Below are 21558 nucleotides of genomic sequence, written 5' to 3' on the forward strand. Positions count from 1 at the left end.
TTTGCTAAGGAATGCATTAATCTGTGATGTGTTATTCTGTCATGGCCTTGGATTCTTTTTTTGCTTGTAGATTACAGCCTGTAGGAGAAAAAACATATTTTGATGTATGCTTTTTTTCCAGGTTACCAGGGTGGTTTTACTGTGGGTGAACAACCATTTCAATGACTTTGAAGGTGATCCTGCCATGACTCGATTCCTAGAAGAGTTTGAAAAGAACTTAGAAAACACGGTAGGAGTGAAGAAGGACAGCTGTCATACTGTACTGCTATGCATTTCCATTTTCCAGTGTGTTTGCAAGGGTTAACACGTTGTAGTCCATAACAAAACACTGAATAGGTGGCTTTTAACATGGGTGTATTTGTTTTAAAACATATATTTAGATACAGCACTCACTAAAGCAGTGCACCTGGTGCTCATTTATGTATCTTTGCAGCACTGCAGAAGGTTTATTAAGATCTGGATACGTAGAATCATAATTTCTTTGTCACTTTTTTTTTCTATACATTTCTACTAAAAGAAACATCACACTCAGATTCACGTCTCTTGTGTTGCAGAAAATGAAAGGCCATCTCAGATTGCTGAATATTGCTTGTGCTGCCAAGGCAAAATGGAGACAAATTACCTTGCAAAAGCCTTCTAGAGACTCACCTCTCTTTTTCAGCCTTCTTGGAGGAAGTGACAAAGGTTTTGGTATCTTTGTCGAGACTGTGGAAATGGGCAGTAAAGCTGCAGAAGCTGGACTTAAGCGTGGTGATCAGGTGAGAAGTGTAAAGTTAGTTTTAAACATCCATCTCTTCATTGAGAAATCTGGTTTAGCCAACTGCATTGTTTCCAAGAAAAAGATCACACTGTTGATGGTTAGATAAGAGTGGAACAAAAAGAAAGCAAGCAAAAAAGTAGTACTTTAGGTTTGTATGTTTAATATGTTTTCCTATTAAATAGGATTCAAAGCATCTAAAGTATTTCAAAAACAGAATGGGGGGAAAAGAAGCCAAACTGTGGCAAGTTGTGGTGGCTTTAGGACACCTTCTTAGAGGAGATATGGTTGGGTTGAAGCTATCACGTGGTTTTGTTGTGTTGATTCTGATCGGGTGTTCAGTGTGGAGCTGGGGGAGTCTTGGGGCCCTGTAGTCGATCTGTCCTTTGGTTGTAATCCCAGATCTGCAGCTGGTGATCCTCCAGGTGCAGATTCTAAATGTAAGAAGGTTGTCCCAGAAGATGAGTTTGGTTAAAGTGGTTAATGGGTAGGAATGGAGTTCCTGGCTGGTTTACAGGATGGAACTTGAGTGCAGTAATCAAAACAGTTATTTTACAAAGAATGCTTTCATGGTATAACTACTGTAAAGATGGTGTGATAACTTCTGGCAAGTACTTGACATCCTTGTATCGTCGCATTTACATTTGTAACTGTTGTGCAGTAACTCCATTATAAACAGCTGTTCTGATAGTTCAATTTGCATTTCTCCTTAAAGATAATGGAAGTAAATGGACAGAACTTTGAGAATATTACGTTTGCAAAAGCTCTGGAAATCTTAAGGAACAATACTCATCTCTCCATCACTGTAAAAACAAACATTTTTGGTGAGTAGACTTCATAGGTGATACATCTCTGTGTCTGTGCACAAAACCTCCAGTCTCTTTGGCTCTAGAAGTGCAGCAGGATTTCACCTTCCTTCCCGCTTGCTCCAGGATTGAAAGATCACACAGGAGTCCCCTCGTTGTGCCTCCGTTTGCTCAGGGTGTGCCACGTGCTGCACGTTGGGTGGCACTGAGCCAGCATAGCCAGTGCTCTGCTCCCTGAGAAATCCTCAAACGGCTGCTTAAGCAGCTTTAGTGTCCCTGCATGCGATACGGCTGACGCTGAGCCAAAGGAGCTGGGCCAAAATATTTTGCCAAGAAACAGCAAAAATGTCAAACTGGGTTTTCATAAAACTTTTTATGATGGCAGGAAGAACAATAGGATAAATGGCCTTTATATCTCAAATCGATAAGGGAATATAAAAAGTGGTATAGTATATAAATGTTAGCTTTTAATTGTCAGTGTGAATATAAACACATAAATACCTCCTTAAACTCTCATTCAAACCATCTGTTCTCTTTCCATAATCCTGTTCAGGAAACAGAATAACCATAGCTACAGAAAGAACAAGGCTGTACATACCAGACAGATCCTTCCTCTGTAGTGGTATCTGAGAGCTAATGGTGCTTACCCTCTCGTGTTTCCTTCCACTGGTTACCTGCCTGTGTTCCCTATGAGTTTTCTTTTCAGTTATGATTTTCTGTTTATCACTTTAGAGGTAAAAAGCTTTAAGATTTTAGCTGTTGTTTATTATCGTAACTCTAATGACAGCACAGAACTGCAGTAATCAGTCAACTAGACTAATGAACTGGCCTAAAATAAAGCATTGCTGTAGATGAGGCAGTGATGGCTACATACAAATGGGTTCTAACCTCTTCCTGCAAGCTGATACAATTTCAAGGTGATTTCTCTGATATGTTTTAATGAATTCATGTCATGAAGGTGTTCTGAACTGCAGTATGTGTGATTCTGTCCTTTTCATTGGGTGCTAAGTGCCTGGTATTGGCAATGGGCAATCCCCATTCTTAGATTTGAGTTTGTATGGTGGAGGATTGTAGCCACAAATTGTGTCACATCATAGAAATAAGCACTTTGACTGTGGATGTATACGTATATCCACAGTCAAGTATATCAAGTCCCTCGTGCCTTGTTTGTAAGGCTAAGAGATCAGCTCTGCACGGCGCTGTGTTCTCTTGGTACCAAGTTTTCAACAGAAAGTACCAATTTTGTGACACGAGTGACCTCAGAGATTGAAAAATAAAACACCCCAAAATAAACAGGAAAAAAACCATAAACCAGTTTGAACAATTTGATTTTACCTTTTATTTGTGGGAAAAAACAGAAACAATGAAGGCCGTTTTTTTTTCTTCCCCCTTTTTATCTTTTGGGAGTGTCAGTAATTGACTGCCTTAGTTTGATAAGTGCAGTAGGAGGTTGGATGCACTTTATGTATTACTGAAGGAAAATGAAGGAACAAAGAAAATTCCCAGCTGTCCTGAAGTTCTCCAGGATGCATCTGCACTGTTACCACAGATGCAGACGATAACAGCCGTGAAATACATAGAGGAGATTGATGTGAATGTAGAGGTTCCTTGTTACTGATCTGACTGCGTTTGTGAAGGCTAGGATATCTTCATTAAATTTGCTGAGTTTTGTGCTTGTTCTGAAAGTAGCCAGGAGAGTCGTGCTGTGCAGAATGGGGCATGGCTTTTTGTTAAACATTTGGGGTTACACTTTCTGCCAAGGAATTCCACAGCAAAACCCTATATGGGAAAAGACCTGCCCCCTTAGAATCAAGATTAGAATGTAATCTATAGCCTGCTTTGGCAGTGAGTTACCTTTTTGTTTTGGATTCTGCTTTAATTTTTCTACAGGTATGTGGGAAACCAAAGGTTTGAGGGGAAGAAAGAATGCAGCACGAAGGTTTAGATGTGCAAAGGTAAATCACAATGGTTGTATCTTCCCTTGCAGTGTTTAAGGAGCTGCTCTGCAGGATAGGGCAAGAGAAGAATGGAATCCCACATATTCCGAAAATTGCAGAAAAGAAAAACAACCGTTATTCCATCCCAGATATGCCTGGAGATGTGGAACAGATGTTCCCCCGTGAAAAAGGAAACAAGAAATTGAAAGCAAACACCGTATCTGGTGGGAGAAACAGGATCAGGAAAATTTTAGACAAGACTCGATTCAGCATCTTGCCTCCAAAACTCTTCAGGTGCGTTGGGCTCTCCTGGTTGAACAGCAGCCATTCCTTATTAAAGCTGTGTTGTGTCTTCAGACACGTTCTTGTTGCTTTTTTTATTATTACTGTTATTTTATTTCTTTTTAAATGTAGTAAATCTGAACCATAGAATCATAGAATCATACAATGGCTTGGGTTGAAAAGGCCCACAGTACTCGTCCAGTTCCAACCCCCTGCTATGTGTCACCAACCAGCAGCTCAGGCTGCCCAGAGCCACATCCAGCCTGGCCTTGAATGCCTGCAGGGATGGGGCATCCACAGCCTCCTTGGGCAACCTGTTCCAGTGCGTCACCACCCTCTGGGTGAAAAACTTCCTCCTAAGATCCAACCTGAACCTCCCCTGTCTCAGTTTAAAACCATTCCCCCTTGTCCAATCACTATCCACCCTCATAAACAGTTGTTCCCCCTCCTGTTTATATGCTTCCTTCCAAGATTGGAAGCCCACAGTGAGGGCTTCTGAATTGCACAACAAACCCAGAATAATTTTAACTGTCCCAGTGAAGACTTTCAAGTACACGTTCCCTTGGTCTCTGTTCTTAAAGCTTGCCTACAGCATTTAATGAAAACATCTGACTGCAGTTATTTTTCCCAAGGTTCACTCATCCCAAGATGACCACGTGGAACTTAAAACACCTGATTGAAACCTATTTGTTTTGCAGTGATGGCAGCGTGAGCCAATCGCAGGATGACAGCATCGTTGGGACGCGGCAGTGCCGGCACAGCCTGGCCATCATGCCTATTCCTGGGACACTCTCATCCAGCAGCCCCGACCTGCTGCAGCCTACAACGAGTATCTTGGATTTCTCTAATCCTTCAGGTAAACAGGGACATGAACTTGGTAACTATGAGGCAGTTGGTTTTGGGAGGAAAGTTACACCTTCTGCCAGCTTCAGGCACACTGAGTGCGGTTACCTCTTTGTCTTGTGACCCTACCAGGTCCAAACTGGCAATGCACTGAAAATGCAGACAGCCCAAACCTCTGTTCCTTGCTTTTTTGTAGTGTGTGACCTGGCTGCTCGTAAATAAATTAAGTAATACATACATTTTTCCACCTAAACGTCTTTGATTTATGATAGTGCTGGTGGAAGCACGTTGTCATCCTCTGCACCTGTCTTGTGTTATCAACTTTCCCAATACCAATACTTTTATGACTCGATTTCTCCATCCACCATCTTTTAGTATATATTTCAAACAGTTCTGTGGATAGAAGAAGACAACTTTGGTACCAACATTATTACATTATTTTTTATATAATGTCTTTCAGACTTTAAGGTCATTCAGTTATATGTCTTAAAAACTGAGAAGTGTTTTGAGATTTGCAGTCTGGGCTTCCATTGCTGTTACTGAAGGAACGCAGTAGATAGGGTGGCTGCAGGAGTTATTTGCTGTTACATGCAGCTGCCCGTAAACATGTCAAGTCAGAATCACGTTTCCCTATTTCAGATATGAGTTCTGTGCATAAGTATAAATTCCGTGAAGTGCCTTCTGGCTACAGCTTATGTTTATGTAAACTTACAGTTTTCCCTTTTAAGAGGAACAAATATATGCTATCAAATGCATAAATATCCATAGCAAATAAGTTCCTTTTCTTTCTGGAGACCCAGTTTCTTATTGTCTACATGAGAGAGGAGAGAGCTACTCACATGTTCTCTAAGAAGAATCTACTGCTGTACAAGTTACTGCATAATATGAACAGTGGATTACTGGTCCTTCACAAGTTTGCTGTAGCAACTATGCAATTATTTTTGAATGCTAGAGAAAACCGAAATATTCCTGGCCATCTAGTAGATGCTCTTTGAGTTTTGTAAACATCTTCATCTTGACTTGGTGTTGACACAGTGTTTCTCTTTTTTTCCTGCCCGCAGCTGTTGGGTTTTACTGTAAGTATCCCGACGTACAGCATCCTGAAGGCCTTAATATTGCATGGCTTGCCTGATAACATAACACGTTGCACTGGTGCAGTCATACTGTCTGGGCAGTGGGTAGTCATGTGTCCTGCGAGCTTCCCTTTAATGAAAGTCCATAGGCACTCCTTCTGAGCTCTGTAGCTTCGTGGCAGAGTGCTGGGCTGAAGCAGAGAATGGCTCATTTAATTCCCACTTTTGCCACTGATATGTTCAAAGACATATCACGCAGGCTGCTTCACTTCTCTGGGATCTTGCTTTAAACAAATGTAATTACTTGCATCCCTCTTATGGAAACATGATGATAACACAGTTTGAGGTTGGGTTTGTTCTGCTTTTGAACTCTGTCTAACTAAAATTTGTGCATGCAAACTGGAAATGCGTCCTGTCCAGTCAGGACTTGGATCGTGTGTAGGAAAGGACTTTGTACTAATATTTACCTGCTTAAAAGTAAAGGTGATGGGATGGACGTGTGCTTGTTTCCATCACCTGCTATTTACAAGTCACATCATGTTTGCATGGCATTTCTTTTCTTTCAAACTTACATTTCAGTTTGGGCTTTAAACTTGAGTGTGTTGTGATTTTTAGGTATGCTAATAACATGGTATGGATGTTTTGGCTCCTGTATTAAACTGTGATGATTTTAATGAGTGCAGACATTTCCCAAATGATTCCCTCTGGCAGGGGATGCCCTGCCTGACCAGCCTCTGTCTATGGATGTGGCTCTTACCACCAAGGTTATTAAAGGCTGGGCAAGTAACAGAGAGAGCAGGAGGCACCTCTGCAATAGCCCTGGGCATCTCTGCTGTGGCACTTACTGATACATTTGCCTCAGAATCTATCTATCTATTTATTTATTTTTGCCAATCAGTAATATTTTGAGAATCTCTAATAACTGTAATGGAGAGAATTATTTCCAAGTGTCAATTTATAAACTGAACATGTATTTCTTTAGATGTTTGCTTCATGCTGTAGTCTGCCCCAGATAAAACTGTTCCCTGACACGTTTATAATTCATAAAATATGTTATAAATAGGGTCACATAATTCATAAAATATGTTATAAATAGGGGCACAAGCAAAAGAATTAGCTGCTGGCAGCTGCTGAGTTCCTTCAGGTTGAGAGAGGGAGTGTAAAAGTGTGAAAGCTGGTTCACAGATGCCACCAGGTCCCCCTTCTCATCTGCATTCTCCTGCCCACAGTATGTGCACCTCCCTGGGAGGAGCACCTTGGCACTCAGCTCTGGATCACAGGCAAAAGAGGAGCAATGCCTCCAAGGATTCTGATGTACGCTGAGAAGGGCCATGTACAGGACAGTCATTGGATATGTAGATGTAGATGTCTCATACTTTGTGTTCATGGGATAACATAGAAGTTAATTCAGGTTTGGAAATGTAGCGAGGTGAAAGTCCTCTTTTTTTTCCATTCAAAGACCGAATACTTAAATGGACACTGACCAAATGATTCAGAAAACAACCTCCTGTCTTTCCACAGGAAAAGTAACATCTTAATTTAAAGGCTTTCTTCTGTTATTTCAGATATTCCAGACCAAGTAATAAGAGTTTTCAAAGCAGACCAGCAGAGCTGTTACATCATCATCAGCAAAGACACCACGGCCAAGGAGGTGGTGAGTCACGCTGTCAATGAGTTCAACCTGACCGGAGCCCCCGAGACGTATTCCCTGTGCGAGGTGTCCGTCAGCCCCGAGGGGGTCATCAAGCAGCGCCGCCTTCCAGATCAGTTCTCCAAGTTGGCCGACAGGATTCAGCTCAATGGGAGGTAATACAGCCTTGTTGGGGGTTCGGTTGGGGTTTGTTTGCTTGTTAGGTTTGAAGCATCTCAAAGAATGGCATGATGTTTTAAAGAAGATGGATGGGTGTCTGTTAGAAGAGCAAGCAAGTAAATGTCAGTAGTGCTTTCCTTTTCTTTCCTTCTCTTCCTGTTTTACCTTCCTTTTCCTTAAGCAAAAACATCCTCACTGACTTTACAGCAAACCCTCTTTATGAGAGCTAAATGCAGCAAATCAGGATAACATATAGTGGCTTTCACTTAGAAAGAAAACCTTGTATTTCGTCTGACACTTTCCATATGCACTGCAGGATTAAAGCATGCAATTAACTGTTCTCAGTGATGTCATGTTGCAATGAACTGATACTAACCTGAGATAAATTCTTCCATTTTTATGTAAACTGTTACAAATGTTTTCTGACATGTAAAGTGCTTCGCCTTTATCTGATGACCCGGTCCATGCCAGAAAGAAGTTTATTAAGTAAAAACTTCTTTAGTCTTCTCTGCTGGGCAATAGAGAGAACTCATGAGAAATAAACTTCTATGTATCTGAAAGCAAACCTACTTTGGACCATGGAAATTAATTTTCCAGATACCTTTTCATTTCCTGAATATTGTGAGCTTTGTGTAAATGTTAATGTGCCACACTATATTTACCTTAGAAACCACATTCAATTTGTTTAAGAAATGGGGAAATACATAAATGAGAGATTTCTCAAGACTAATGTGCATTTAAAGTGTTATTTACATAGAATTTACCAATGGAAAAGTAACTGGCCCTTTTTTGAAGATGAAAGCTGCAGCATGCTACTGAGTCCAGCACAGAAAACATGAGCAAAGAGGTAGACTGAAACAGCTTTTGAAATGCTGAAGGATGAGGTGCATAATGAACAAAGGGTATGCTGTCCCTGCCTCTTGTTCTCGGTTGTCACCCGCAAGGTGAAAATGCTCTCCTCCAAACACTGTGGTGTCAGTACAGTCTGCATTGGTTGGCTGTGGTTCAGTGTCTTTGTGCTCCTTCTGAAGAGCATCTCTAATGTTCTCTTGCAACTCGATTGTTCTTAGGTATTATTTGAAAAACAACATGGAGACGGAAACCTTATGCTCAGATGAGGATGCTCAAGAGCTGCTGAAAGAGAGCCAAATTTCCCTCCTACAGCTGAGCACCATTGAGGTGGCCACTCAGCTTTCCATGAGAGACTTCGAGTTATTTCGTAACATCGAGCCTACAGAGTACATCGATGACCTTTACAAGCTGGACTCCAAAACAGGAAATGCTCACTTGAAGCAGTTTGAGGATGTCATAAATCAAGAGACCTTCTGGGTTGCCATGGAGATTTTAGCTGAGCCCAACCAACTCAAAAGGATGAAGATTATTAAGCATTTTATTAAAATTGCCCTGCACTGTCGAGAGTGCAAGAACTTCAATTCCATGTTTGCGGTTATAAGGTAAAGCGCTTCCCATTTGTCAGATCTGATTTGTGGTGTCACAGGCAGCTCTGTTAATGCGAGCTGAAAAAAAGGCAGATCTTCACAGACTGCCAGTGGTGTGGGGTGGTGTCAAGGGAAGTGCTGAGCTTTTCAGCTACCAGTGTGGACCACTGTCACTGCGTTCTGTGCCTGCCTTCCCCTCAGAAGCTCAGTGTCTGTGTGTGACAGTCTCCTCTTTCACATTACCTAGCAGGGAAAGAAAAGATTTGGACAAGAACGTCATTTGATTGATGAAGTCCAGAAACATGCCTGAAAGTCGCTGCCATTTTCTGTGATTCTAGCACCCGGTTTCCCTTTCTTCAGTCAGTGTTGCTTTTTCAGTGTGCGTTGAGTCGTATCTGCAGTGATGAGATTACTTCCTTTCTTTCATTCTAAGGACTTCCTCAAATCAGTCTTGTTTCAGTTGAATGTTCCTTCTCATTCTTTCTACTCACCTGCTTGTTCCTCTGCTTTTTTTTTTCTCTTCACAATTAGACTTTCTCTTCTGATTTATAGTAGGTGCTGCTACTTTGACTTTAATGGTGGCAGTTCAGCACTTCCTTTATTTGCAGATTTGCAAAGCCCTGATTGTATTAAAAAGAAAGAAAATCAGTTATTCATCAGACAGAGCTCTGGATTCGTACTGCATCCCAGCACCAGAACAGTCTTAGAAATACCATCTTAGAATTTTAATTCCATAAGATCTTCTTCCATGTCTTGCCACTGTATCAGATGTTATTGGCTTCTGTTTAGCCATATATTAAAGAGTGAACGAATTCCCTTAGAAGATGCTGCCCCAGCCATCAGGGCTGTTACTGCTCGGTACATGATGAATACAAATGTGGATGCTGAGTATAATTTCTGTTTCCTGCTTCCTAATCTCCCGTGCTTTATTGTAGGTGGAAAAATAACTTGTCTTATTTCTGAGTTCAGCCTCACAAAGCCATGACTGAAGTGGTCTTTGATCAAAAAATAGCAAATAAAGTAGCTTTTATTGTGCCCTTGTTTCCAGAGGAGCATGTTTCTGTTGGCATATGGCACAAGGATTCTCTTTCCTGCCTTGCATTTCATGTCAATATGATGCCATGTGTTACATGAAACAGGAAGATACCATCTTAATATAGCACAGAAAAGAGAAGCTGTGTGGGGACATATGTTAGATTTCTCATGAGAGAAGGCTTTGCTTTTGACTTTACAATAGTGTGGGGAGAACTCTGTGGTGGGAGGAAAAACAAAGGCAAAGTAAGTTTTGGAGGCTTTTAAACTGAGGAGAAATGTTCACAGAAGGGCAAATCGCATCAGCCCAGGTTTGATAGTGAGTGCTGGAGAACGTCACCTTCCAGTGCTGCACGTAGAAGGACTTTGCAGTGACTGCAACACTTCTTGAGCAAAACTGGTGACCATTTACCATGGGGAGTGATTGGAGTTAGTTGATTTCTTTTTTACTGTGTCCAACTAATTCTGGATATATCTTTACTTAGTGTGGCAATGGGGCATAGTGACAAGTAGCAGCTTATCTGCTTCTCTGAGTTCAGTCTCTCAGCGCTGCTTTATAGTTCTCCCAAGCATTGCCATTTTGCCTGCCACCCTTCTCCATTGCCTCTACAGCCATGTGTTTGCCACATGAATTTTCCACCTTTTTTGTCCTTACTTGCAGTAAACATTTTCACAGGAGAAAAGTGGTTTGCAAATTAAATGATCCTCAGTGCTGTTTTGGCAGGCGAACTCCAAGTTCATATCCTGTGAATAAGGAGCAGTCATTCTGTCTACAGTTCTCTCTCTCTCTTACTTACAAGAGCGAGCAGCAGTGGGCTTTGTGATGGTCTTGCAGCCTGGCACTCCCCCAGCTTTCAGTTAACCATGTGAAAACTCTAGCTCCCCCCCAAATAAAGCCCCACAACCCTTTTAAAAGGGAACAGTTCCACTAACAGCTAATAATGGAATATATCTGCCTTGCAGCGGGTTAAATCTGGCTCCAGTGGCACGTCTCCGAGGCACTTGGGAAAAGCTACCAAGCAAGTATGAGAAGCACCTCAGAGACCTTCAAGATCTTTTTGATCCATCTCGAAACATGGCGAAGTACCGCAACATCCTTAGCAGTCAAAGCATGCAGCCTCCAATTATTCCACTCTTCCCTGTTGTCAAGAAGGATATCACATTTCTACACGAAGGTAATGTCGAACACAGCAAAATAATAAGCCAGGCACTGAATACGTTATAGCCCTTTCTTTGGTGCTCCGTGATTCAACAGATGTCTAAAAGGAAGCTGTTGCCAGTAGGGTGCTTTTGATGCATCCTTTGTAGGAGCACAGTGAAACAGAACCGTGAATGCAGATGAGACTAAACCCAGACAAAAAAATTAAACAATAAGTGAGTATTTGGAGCACTTTAAAAGCAGTTTAGGATGACTGTGCTGCTTAGTAATGGCACTGCTAAGAGAAATGTATTTCTCTTACAAGAACTTACTGCTGCAGTGTTTCTAGATTTCTTATTCTGTGTTGTGGCTTTCAGACAGCTCTGATGGTACAACACCTCCTACTATTGCTTTCAGCATTTTTAAGGGTTTTTGTTTAAACCCTTCCGTTTTATTCTCCTTACAAAAAGTTCTGTTCCCAGTTGGTTAAGGGTGAGTTGAGCGTTCACAGCTATTTCAGATTCTTGGTTTTGACCCTTCAGGTCTGTGCTGATTTCAGAATGTGATTGCTACAGACGTCAGTTCTTTATATTGCATCCATGCCCATGAATATAGGCATAGTTCATTTGCTCCTCTTTCCTCTTCCTAATAAGTACTACTTTAGAAATGGATTAACGAGAGCAGTGCTGGGTGGTTGGGGTGGATCTGTCTTTTAGCTCGAGTTTTTTGTTTTCCTGCTGCATTGACTAAAGCTACATTGACTAAAGCAGAGTTGTTGATGGAGGGCAGGGAAGGAGGACGGCTAATGTGGGGGGGCTGTAAACACGTTTTGTATGAAGAAACATTGCTTATTCTTTTTGTCTGTGCATTTCAATTGTGCAGGAAATGATTCCAAAGTGGACGGCCTGGTAAATTTTGAGAAACTCAGGATGATCGCCAAAGAAATCCGCCAAGTAGTGAGGATGACCTCAGCCAACATGGATCCGGCCGTAATGTTCAGACAAAGGTGTGCAAATTAGAAAGGCAGTAGGACTGCAGGTGGCTCAGTGGGTTGGGATCTGGGTTTGTGTGTGCATCAGTGTGTCAGTATCCCATCGTGTGACTTACCATTGGCATCTACCATCAGAAACAAAATCCTTATCAACTTTTGGCAATGCAACCGATGCTCCTAAGGGTTACTTTTAATGTGACTGCTAAGCCAGTTTGTCTAATATAGCCAAGAAGAATATGCTCAATAAAATAACCGGTAGAATTTTAGAGCAATACAGTGTCAGGTGAAAACCACACATATAAAATAAAACACAGAAATTGCCCATCTGTGAGTCTGAAATGTTGCTTTTAACAAACCACAAAAAAACCTCTGATAAAATATTTAAAAATAAAACAACAAAGTAATATTTTTTATCTGTTCTAAGCACAGCTTGCTACACCTACATAGTGTTTGGTGTCTTCAGGCTGTATGCAGATGGAGAGTGTCTTCTTGCCTTGATTTTCTTTTTTTCCCCAATGCAGTACATCATCAGGCTTGATGTTAACAAACTGCAGAACAAAAGCACCGTGATGTGGTGCTGGTGAGCTCCAGATTACACTTAGCAGAACTGAGTAATACCCTGCATCTATTTGCTTATCCCTGGCTGAGAGAGCATCCCCAGCTCCAGACAACCCTGCTGGTAGGGTCCCATTGGCCATCCCACCCCATTCTTGAGCTCAGTGCCCATCCCACTGGGGAGCTGGGTCCATGAGTAACTGCACAGCTTCCACTTAGAAAAGCAGCGGAATAACCCAGTGCTTGGGATTCATCAACATCAGTGGGTCCTGTTTGGTACTGGCCTTCAGGGCTGGCTGTCAGCAGCCATGAATATTAGGTTTAAAACCAAGCTGGTTGAAATCTGAGTTGAAAATAATAGATCCCTCGTAGAAGTTGTTTAAGGATGGATTCATTTCAAAGCAAAGGGTCACCTTCATGCTGTTACATTTCAGCCGCTGAAACTCCCTTTTCAATACGAAACTACAAAGCTACTTCTGAGTTAGCTGCTCTTCAGAAAACATGGCATTCACAGATTAAATGGATGTGCACATCAGTTTCCCTGATGCTCCTCCCAATTCTGAGACCTAACGAAGTCTGATCACTAGAGGAATTAGTAGTAAATGAATAGTTACCTTTCATATCCTAACCAGAATTAACACAATGCGTCTTAATGACCGTAGTTTAAAAAGTGCCTGCCGAGTTAAAATGCACAGGATCTGATATTAGTGATAGTGCCAAAGATTAAAAGAAAACGACTCCTCGTTTTCAGCGTTGAGATTCATTTGCATTGCCTCTGGTGTTTGATCTATCAGTTTGTGGCACGGAGCACCAACAAACGGTTTTGAAGATTAAAAACGAATGAGGAAAGATGTTTGTTAGTGGTAACGTGAGACCTGCTAACGAGTTCATTGCCAATTAATACAGAGCATTGAGCTTTTCAGGGTGTGTTTGGCAAACAGCTTGTTTTCCAGCAAGCAATCAAGGGAAAACAGCATCATAAACATGAATACTGATGATTCCTCATACAGTTACTGCCATCCTAATGCAAAGAATAAATTAACTTGATCACATTCTCTACAATATGAATAAGTTAAAAAGCTTTCACTTGCTCCATCAGAATTGAGTTTGACTTCCTGGAATCACTTAACAAGAAAATATAACATGAGTCTGGATTTTCAGTTCAAAGGTTAAACTTAAACAGAAAAAAACTGATAGATTCTTCCATGTTGGAGTGTTTGAGCAAGTCCTGTCCTTGCCTTCCATGAAAACATTGTGTTATTGTTTGAGAACAGTTTTGCTGTATAGAGATTATTTTCTTTTCTGTTCTTTCCTGTCTACATCTTTCTTCCTGACTCTCAACTGTTTTATTTTTTTCCTGTGCTTTTCTGTTCAAATACATGCTTCAATGTATATGGCTCTTGCTTACAGGAAGAAGAGGTGGAGAAGTTTGGGGTAAGTGTAGAGCTGAATGCAACTAAGATAAATAAAGATTATGCAACTCTTAACATATTGCATCCTCCTCGTTAGTGCATGCTTCTGAAGTACAGCATGCATTTTATTAACCCTGCAATACGTATTTTTTTGAATACAGGAATAAGAGATTTTACAGTCAACTTTGTACAGCAGCTGTAGAGATGCTGAGCCGCTTCTATGTGCTAGACAAGTTGTTGGCGTTTTGGCTTACTGCATAAAGAGAAAAATGACTGTGCGGTTATATCAGGAGGCAAACTCTATTAGGAAAGTAATAAGTCAGTCTTTATATGTAACAGATTTTAGCCAATACGCATTTGAAACTGTAAAGAGGCACTGAGTTGTGATAATGGTTGGGCAGCTCCTCTCTCTGAGTTTAAGCTTCAAAGTCTTTATTTTTAGCGTGCATTTGAAATGCACTTCATGTGCCGGAATCCTTGCTGAAGTTTTAGTTCAAGGCTGGATGTTGAAATGACTGTGATGGAGGGTACTGGGGTTACCTGGTGAGCAAGCTGGCAGTGCCGTGGGGCAGTGAGCTGGAGGTGACTCTGCAGCCATATTTTGTGCATTCTCCCCTGCATCTTTGCCCCTCAGCTGCTACATTCATACCTCAGCCTATGTGTCTTTGCCCTTTGAAGCTCTCCTGTTCATTCTGTGGAATCAAAGCCAGCAGTACATCCAAAAAGAAGATGTATGCTGGGGGGGGACCAGCAGCAGGGCAGGCTGGGGGCAGCTTTGGGTGCTGCTCCCTGCAGTGAGCTGGGCTGGCAGCAGGACAGGGCACAGCTCAGTGTGCAGCACATGGTGGGGATTGGGTCCAGGTCCCTCTGGGATCCTTCCACACAGAGCTGGAGGTGTGCTGTGCTGTAATGATTTCCAGCCTTTGTTATTGCTGGGAACTTGAGGTCGTAAGGGAGAATGATTCTTAAGGGAAATGAAGTTGACACAAAAAGTGAACTCCAAAAGTAGAAGAAACGGTGTGTACACATGAAATAAAATATGCATTCTGTATATGTAATTAAAAAGAAAGATGATGTATGTTCCTGTTTTGTTACAGAATAGGCATTAATTTTGTTCTTGCCTGTACAGAGATCAGTTCCAATGAGTGTCAACAGTCCATTGTGCCATCTGCTGCTCTTCGCCTGTAACAGCGATAGCTTTTTGTCTAATTAAGCTATACATATCTGCCACAGTTTTTAAGCTTATATTTTCTCTTAGCTTAATTTATGAATCATCTTCAAAAATACTGCAGGCAGGTGGTTTCCACCATTTCTCTGCTTTTAAACTCAACGTGTTCAATCCTTCAGGCTTCCTCCAGCAATATGTTTCATTCTGGGTCTGTTCGCTATGGCAGCTCTTCTGTGCTGGGGTTTGTTTATCCTTCCACGAATGATTCTGGAAGCGCACCCGAGATTTTGCTAAGTAACTTTAGAAATAATTCAGCCTTTTAAAATCATCTATTTATTTTTATTTTATTTTATTTTTTAAATACAAAAACAAAACCCACGCCTTCTTTGAGCAGCTTTGCTGCAACTTCCCACTGGAGTTTTCTTGTAACGTATATGATGGTCTCCATTTACTAAAGCATACAAATGGATTGGAGATGAAGTGGCCGTAGGACTCCTGGCAGCTGAACAGATGTGATGTGTATAACTGGCTGTATCTCAATCAGTTGTTTGGGCACTGATGTCATTACCTTTCATAAATGCGAGTCCATACAAGCATATGTATGTTATGGCTGCCATCCTGACCTTTGTTGGGATACGTTTTTAATGAGCTGCTGTTCTAAGGGGTTTTTACTTAATTGGAGAAAGCAATTAAACATGCAACAAATTGTGCTTTGCATATTTAACTCAGTTTTTCCCCTCATTTAAGCACAGTTAGAAGCTCAGGTTTCTAAGTGGTCATTTCTGTGGCCAGCAGGATGGTGGCAAGTTACTGCTGTAAGCCTGCAGCACACAGTGGGCACCAAATTCCTTACACAAACAAAGTTAGCAAGTTTATCCTGCAAAAATAGCGTGGGTTGTGCAGAACAGGAGCACAGTCCATCAGCAGAGCAGACTGGGTGGTTGGCACAGCCTGTGCCTCATTCTTGCAAGTCCCACAGTTCCACGTGCAGTTTTTTCCTAGGCTCCAATTGCTGCTTCTTCTTTTGACCAGAGTATTTTAAGACAACCGATGTTTTAATGCTGTTCATCTTTTTTTAACTCATTTGCATCAGCATGCACTAGCCCTAACTGAAGAATACTGGTAATAACCTGCTTTGACGTGCGCTGTTTAGCTCCCCGTTGCTGCTGAGACCCCAGGCCTGACCACCGTGCTCTTTTTCTTTGCAGGTCTCTGAGCCAGGGCAGCACCAACTCCAACATGCTGGACGTGCAGGGAGGAGCACACAAGAAGCGCGCACGGCGCAGCTCGCTGCTCAACGCCAAGAAGCTGTACGAGGACGCGCAGATGGCGAGGAAGGTGAAGCAGTACCTCTCCAACCTGAACGTGGAGACAGACGAGGAGAAGGTCCAGATCCTGTCCCTGCAGTGTGAGCCTGCCTACAGCACCCGTAAGTGCAGCCATCTGTCAGGGTGGCAGTTTTAAATGTTTGAAAACACGGTTCCTTTCCTGGAAAAGCCACCTAGGATCTTTCTCCTCTCCCTCCAAGAAAAACCACTCCAGGAAGCAGCTCGTTTGTCAGTTCATATCGTCACAAGCTGATAGAGTTTCAGCAAGCCAGCATTAACATTCTGATCTTGGCTGAGTTCAGAAAACTTCAGCGATGTTTTTTATTTTAACCTTTAGTTCCTAAAGCGTGTGTCTTTTCATCAGCCTGGAAGGAAATTCAATAGTACATTAGCTCTGTTCTTGCCCCGTTGTCCTTGTACAGAATTAGGATGGATAAAAGTAACGTTTACCATATGAACAGCAAGAAAATGAAAAGAGACAAAATCAATACAGAAGCTGCAGTGACTTACAGCTCAGAATAAACGAAGGTTGCTGAGAAGCAGAAGTCAAGTCAATATTGACTGATGGAGTTGACATGGCTTGACAGTCAAAAAGAGGACTACAGCAGGACAGTTTTCACTGTTTGAAGCCCTGTGCAGCTGTCTAACTGAACCAATCTTCTCTTGCACAGCACATTCTTATTTCAAATTGAGAAATGGGAATTGCATTTTATTTGGATCCTTAGAAATGTTCTAATTCCTGAACAGTAGGGTTGTCCCAAAATAGAGAAGTGGTAACCTCGCTAATCAAAGTGACGTCTCATGCTTGTTTGATGTGCAAATGCAGCATCTTAAGCCTTATTTTGTCCTCAAATACCATTTTATCTGTGATGAGGTAACTTAAAAGCAGGAATAGGAAATGACACCCTGAAGATAAAACTTGAAATCCTTTCCATTATTCAGTACTAAGAGCTCAAATTCCTGTTGTCTCCCAAAGAAGCTTTCTGTGGACTTTTTTCCTCAGATAGAAGTAATGTAAGGAAAGGCCATACCTGACTGCATTTTTCAAATGTCACATTCAGTGCATTCATGTTGGTCTTATACCTGAGGTTGCTGGAAATCACAGGTAGCTCTGAATAGGCATGAGTTGTTACAGTTGTGCCTGTTCTGTCAGGGATCCTGGTACGTGGCTTTGCAGATGGCTTTTGTGCAGGTAATTTTTTTTCCTCACATTCAGAGAAGTCAGAGGTAGAGCTACCCAATGTTACGCCTTCTTCCTTTCTTCCAGCTTTGCCTGCAGGAACAGTGAATGGTGGCTATGCTGCAGTCCAAACAATTCCAAGGTTACTTAAGGGGAATTCAGACGGCCTTAACTCCATAGTTTATTAATTGCTGTGTAATTAAAGTAGAAATTGAATCCGTGCCCTGTGCTGTAAATCAATTGTGCCACCTAGTGAGAGATCTGAGGCTGGATGCAGAACAACCATTCCCTCCACTTTCTGTGGCATTACGTCATTTTGAAGGAGATGCTGTTCTGCTTCTGTGCTCTGTGTATGAGCATTTCAAATACTGAACTTAATTGCAGTCAAAACAAACCACAACCTTTTTGGTTTCGGATGGAGTGCCTCTGTGACACTTAAACAGTTTGCTTTTTTAAAATGCCAGTTTGTGCACCTGCCTCCTCACTGCGACAAGGCAGGAATGTCAGGAATTCAAAGTGTTCCAAATGTTTTATCTGCTTCATACCATAGTTGCCTTTATCTGGTTGTGCTTGTAATAACCCTGCAATTCAAAGGGCCAGATATTGATAACCACTTTTTCCATGACAGTGACAAAGAATTTAAGTGAGAGAAGAGGGGCAAAATCCTCGGAAATGTCTCCAGTGCCCATGAGGTCTATTGGTCAGACCACTAAGGCCCATCAGCAGAACAGAATGAGCCAAGTTCTTCAGGTTCCATCTGTGAACTTATACCCCAGCAGGAAGAAGGGGCTGACAAAGGATCACGTCACCTTCAGTGAGTATCCCTGCTCAGCCAGCTGGAGCTGGGCAGATTAGTTAAGATCCCTTTATGCAGGTGTCTATGTTAAGTCCTTCTCTTCAATGATTCTAGCTCAGGTAGTATTAATATCTCTCCTGAACAGGTCTGATGTACAGTGCTGAGCCTTTTCCTGTGTATCTTTACATTCTAAAGAGATCTTGCCCCAGCTGAGAAGAATAGCATGGTTGGTTTATTTTCCTGACAAAAAGAATTAAGTTTTAGTGAAACTGTTGGAACAAATCAAATACGTTTAATATTTTAAGCTCTGGAATGCTACTGTAATAACATTATTGTCAAAAGGAGCAACACTTATTTGTTGACTCTACTGAGTGTCAAGTACTTTGTTTCTAAGCTTGCCAATTTCAAAGCACTGTTATCTATTAAAATACTTCTAACATATTTGCATAGCTTGAAATGACTCCATTGTTGTCATAGGTACAGGCTCGCCACAGAAGTCACTAAGCTTGTCTGAGGAAGTAAGTAGCAAGAAGCAGACAGATGACACAATGTCCATGGCATCTTCTTTGCACTCCAGCCCCCCAGCTTCTCCTCAGGGCTCTCCACGCAAAGGTACGTGTGCTCCATGGGTATGCAGCAGGTGCCAGCATCTGTCACATTGTTGGTAACTTCGTGTGAGAGGGGTGGTAATGTACGTAATTCATGTCAAGAATAGATCCGTGTGTTTCTGTCCGTTAATAACAGACACTGTTTTCCATTATATTGTATACGTTTTGGCCTTCAAAGTGACCTAATTTGTAAGGACTAGAAGAATTAATTTCTTGAGAATAGCTTAAGTGCTTGTGACAGAGTTGCCAATAGGTTTAAGTGCTGTGACACCCACCAGCACCCCGGTCCTGATTTAGGTGACCGCTCAGGTGGACAGGATTTGTAAACCTGGGGATTTCCTGGAGGCAGTTGGTGTAACACACAGACTGCAGCTGTTGACATCTTGTATTTTTGCCTAAGGTAGCTGCAGTATCAAGGGATTAGAGGGAGCTGGAGGTAAAATACTGTCCTGGATCTCCAGAACAGCTGGTTGTGATAGCTACAAAAGTCCTGGAGTTGCTATTGATATTTTTTGTTCTTGTGCACAGGGCTTTGTGTATATCCCTGTCTATACTGATGCCCTGAGAATCCCTTTATTTTTGATACCTTCGTAAAAGACCTGCATCACTTCATCATTAGTCAAGCTTGGATGGGAATTCGTTTGAAATCTCTTAACACCACTTTATACTGAGCCAGTGTGGTCAGTGCCCAATGGTGTAAGGCATTTCTCCATCCCTTCTGTGCTGCTTTTGACTCACTGGCAGCCCAGAGCCGCAGCATTGGCATGGCATGGCATGGTGACTTGCTGCATCGTCTCACCAGTTTCAGTGGGAGATCTGCTGGCCCATCCGCTTCTGCCTTCACGACATACTGTTTTCTTGAGGAGAATGTCACTTAGACACAGCATATGTATAAGAACCTCAACTTCTTGGGGCTGCCAAACCCAGTTTGACTGGGATTTCACTTCTATTTCTCCTATAAACATGTTAATTTGGTTGACTTTCTTTGAAAAATACTTTGTTTCTTGGGGGATTATTTCATTAATTTAACTTGCTTTTAGCGTATTGTTAGCACTGGACTAATTTGATTAAGGTAATTCATACCCTGTTGTGTGTGCACAGCTCATTGAACTTAAATTAGATGCTTCACAGACAGCTGAAAGACGTAATTTCAGGCATGAACACGTTTCGCTAAATCTTAGATTTCATTTTGTTTGAGCTTTGCCCAAGCGGTGTGCAAAGAAGATGGAAGATCTGTTCTGCTTTAAATCAACATGTTACTTTTACTGTTATTTATCAAGATCTGCCTGTGTGTACTTCGTTGTAGTTGGTAACATCCCAAGGTCGGATAACTGCAGTCAGATGAATCTCTCTGGGTCTTCCTCGTCCCTCGCCAGTGAAACCAGCAACAAGAACAGCGGACAACGCAGCTATGGAATAGGTGGGGCTTACTTACAAAAGAAAATACAGATGATTGTCAAAGCGAGAGACAGATCTGACGTAAGCGAAAAGGGAGAAAGAAAGGATGAGAGTGAAAAGGCAGAAGTTGAGCGTGAGCACAGGAGAGAAAAGGGACACCTGTTCAGAAGACTTAGGGAAAGAAGCTTCTCCAGGGAAAGAACAGCTTTCACTGCAAAAAGGGAAACAGAGCACGTTCAAGCCTCAGAAAGCTGCGAAACCCAAAAGGACAGAGACAGTGATGCTCTGAGTACAGCGAGTCTCTATAGCAACAGCAATTCACTCACATGTGACTGTCTGCAGATGGGGCCTAGGAGGAGAAGGAAGACTCTCTGATGTATTTTTAGAAGACAGACTGATGTCCATTCAGTATCAGTTACGCTGATGTAATCTAAGTTATGTTGGCATTGTGCAGTTACGTACAGGCGCATTGAAATGTGTTTAAGCTGTTCAATGTACTTTATTCACCTGTCCAAAACTAAGAAGTTTTTGTGTCAGTATTACTAACTCACCACACTTACAGCACAGTAAAGAAATAATGTGAGATATGGAAAATCAAGGAACAGGTACAGTGGCAGTTCTTATTTAGTGTTGGCAGATGCCAACAAAACAGTAAGTTCTGCGACATCCTCTTCATTTGACTCGAAGTAGTCCCTCCTGTGATGTAAATCAGATGCTCATTTCTAGCATTGCTGGGTTTGTGTGTGCATTTGTGCTGGCCTCATTCTGCTAAGGTTTTCAGCCCAGCAAAGGCTTGCATTTCTCCTGTTCGTGTGTGTAATTATTTAATGTGCCATTATTTAATGACCCAGCTCTCAGACAGAGCTTGTCTCTCTAAGAGAGAGGAGTCCTTCTGATCTCCAGATCTTTTAGGTTCTTGAAGAGGTGTATCTTAAAAGGGGGGCAGCAAGAACATTTCTTACAGTGGTGCTAATTTTAAAGTGACTGTTGGGCTAAATAAAGAAT

The 21558-nt window shown here is 41.9% G+C and overlaps 1 protein-coding gene across 5 annotated transcripts in view; it reads left to right on the forward strand.

The window, feature by feature from the left end:
* RAPGEF6 (Rap guanine nucleotide exchange factor 6) overlaps positions 1 to 21558 on the forward strand; it is a 106076-nt gene that overhangs the window by 70923 nt on the left and 13595 nt on the right. For 3 of the 5 annotated variants that reach the window (XM_072348275.1, XM_072348278.1, XM_072348279.1), the window contains 15 exons: positions 122 to 229; positions 555 to 758; positions 1473 to 1581; positions 3551 to 3794; positions 4481 to 4638; positions 5687 to 5701; positions 7264 to 7504; positions 8579 to 8962; positions 10943 to 11154; positions 12000 to 12123; positions 14074 to 14097; positions 16452 to 16672; positions 18380 to 18565; positions 19025 to 19159; positions 20462 to 20575. In XM_072348275.1, the coding sequence (XP_072204376.1) occupies positions 122 to 229; positions 555 to 758; positions 1473 to 1581; positions 3551 to 3794; positions 4481 to 4638; positions 5687 to 5701; positions 7264 to 7504; positions 8579 to 8962; positions 10943 to 11154; positions 12000 to 12123; positions 14074 to 14097; positions 16452 to 16672; positions 18380 to 18565; positions 19025 to 19159; positions 20462 to 20575 (2479 nt within the window). The remainder of the gene's footprint in view (positions 1 to 121; positions 230 to 554; positions 759 to 1472; positions 1582 to 3550; positions 3795 to 4480; positions 4639 to 5686; positions 5702 to 7263; positions 7505 to 8578; positions 8963 to 10942; positions 11155 to 11999; positions 12124 to 14073; positions 14098 to 16451; positions 16673 to 18379; positions 18566 to 19024; positions 19160 to 20461; positions 20576 to 21558) is intronic. The other 2 variants (XM_072348276.1, XM_072348277.1) reach the window with 2 other exon arrangements.

The sequence above is a fragment of the Excalfactoria chinensis genome, chromosome 13 (genome assembly GCF_039878825.1).
Source record: "Excalfactoria chinensis isolate bCotChi1 chromosome 13, bCotChi1.hap2, whole genome shotgun sequence".
In the NCBI taxonomy this organism is placed as follows: Eukaryota; Metazoa; Chordata; class Aves; order Galliformes; family Phasianidae; genus Excalfactoria; species Excalfactoria chinensis.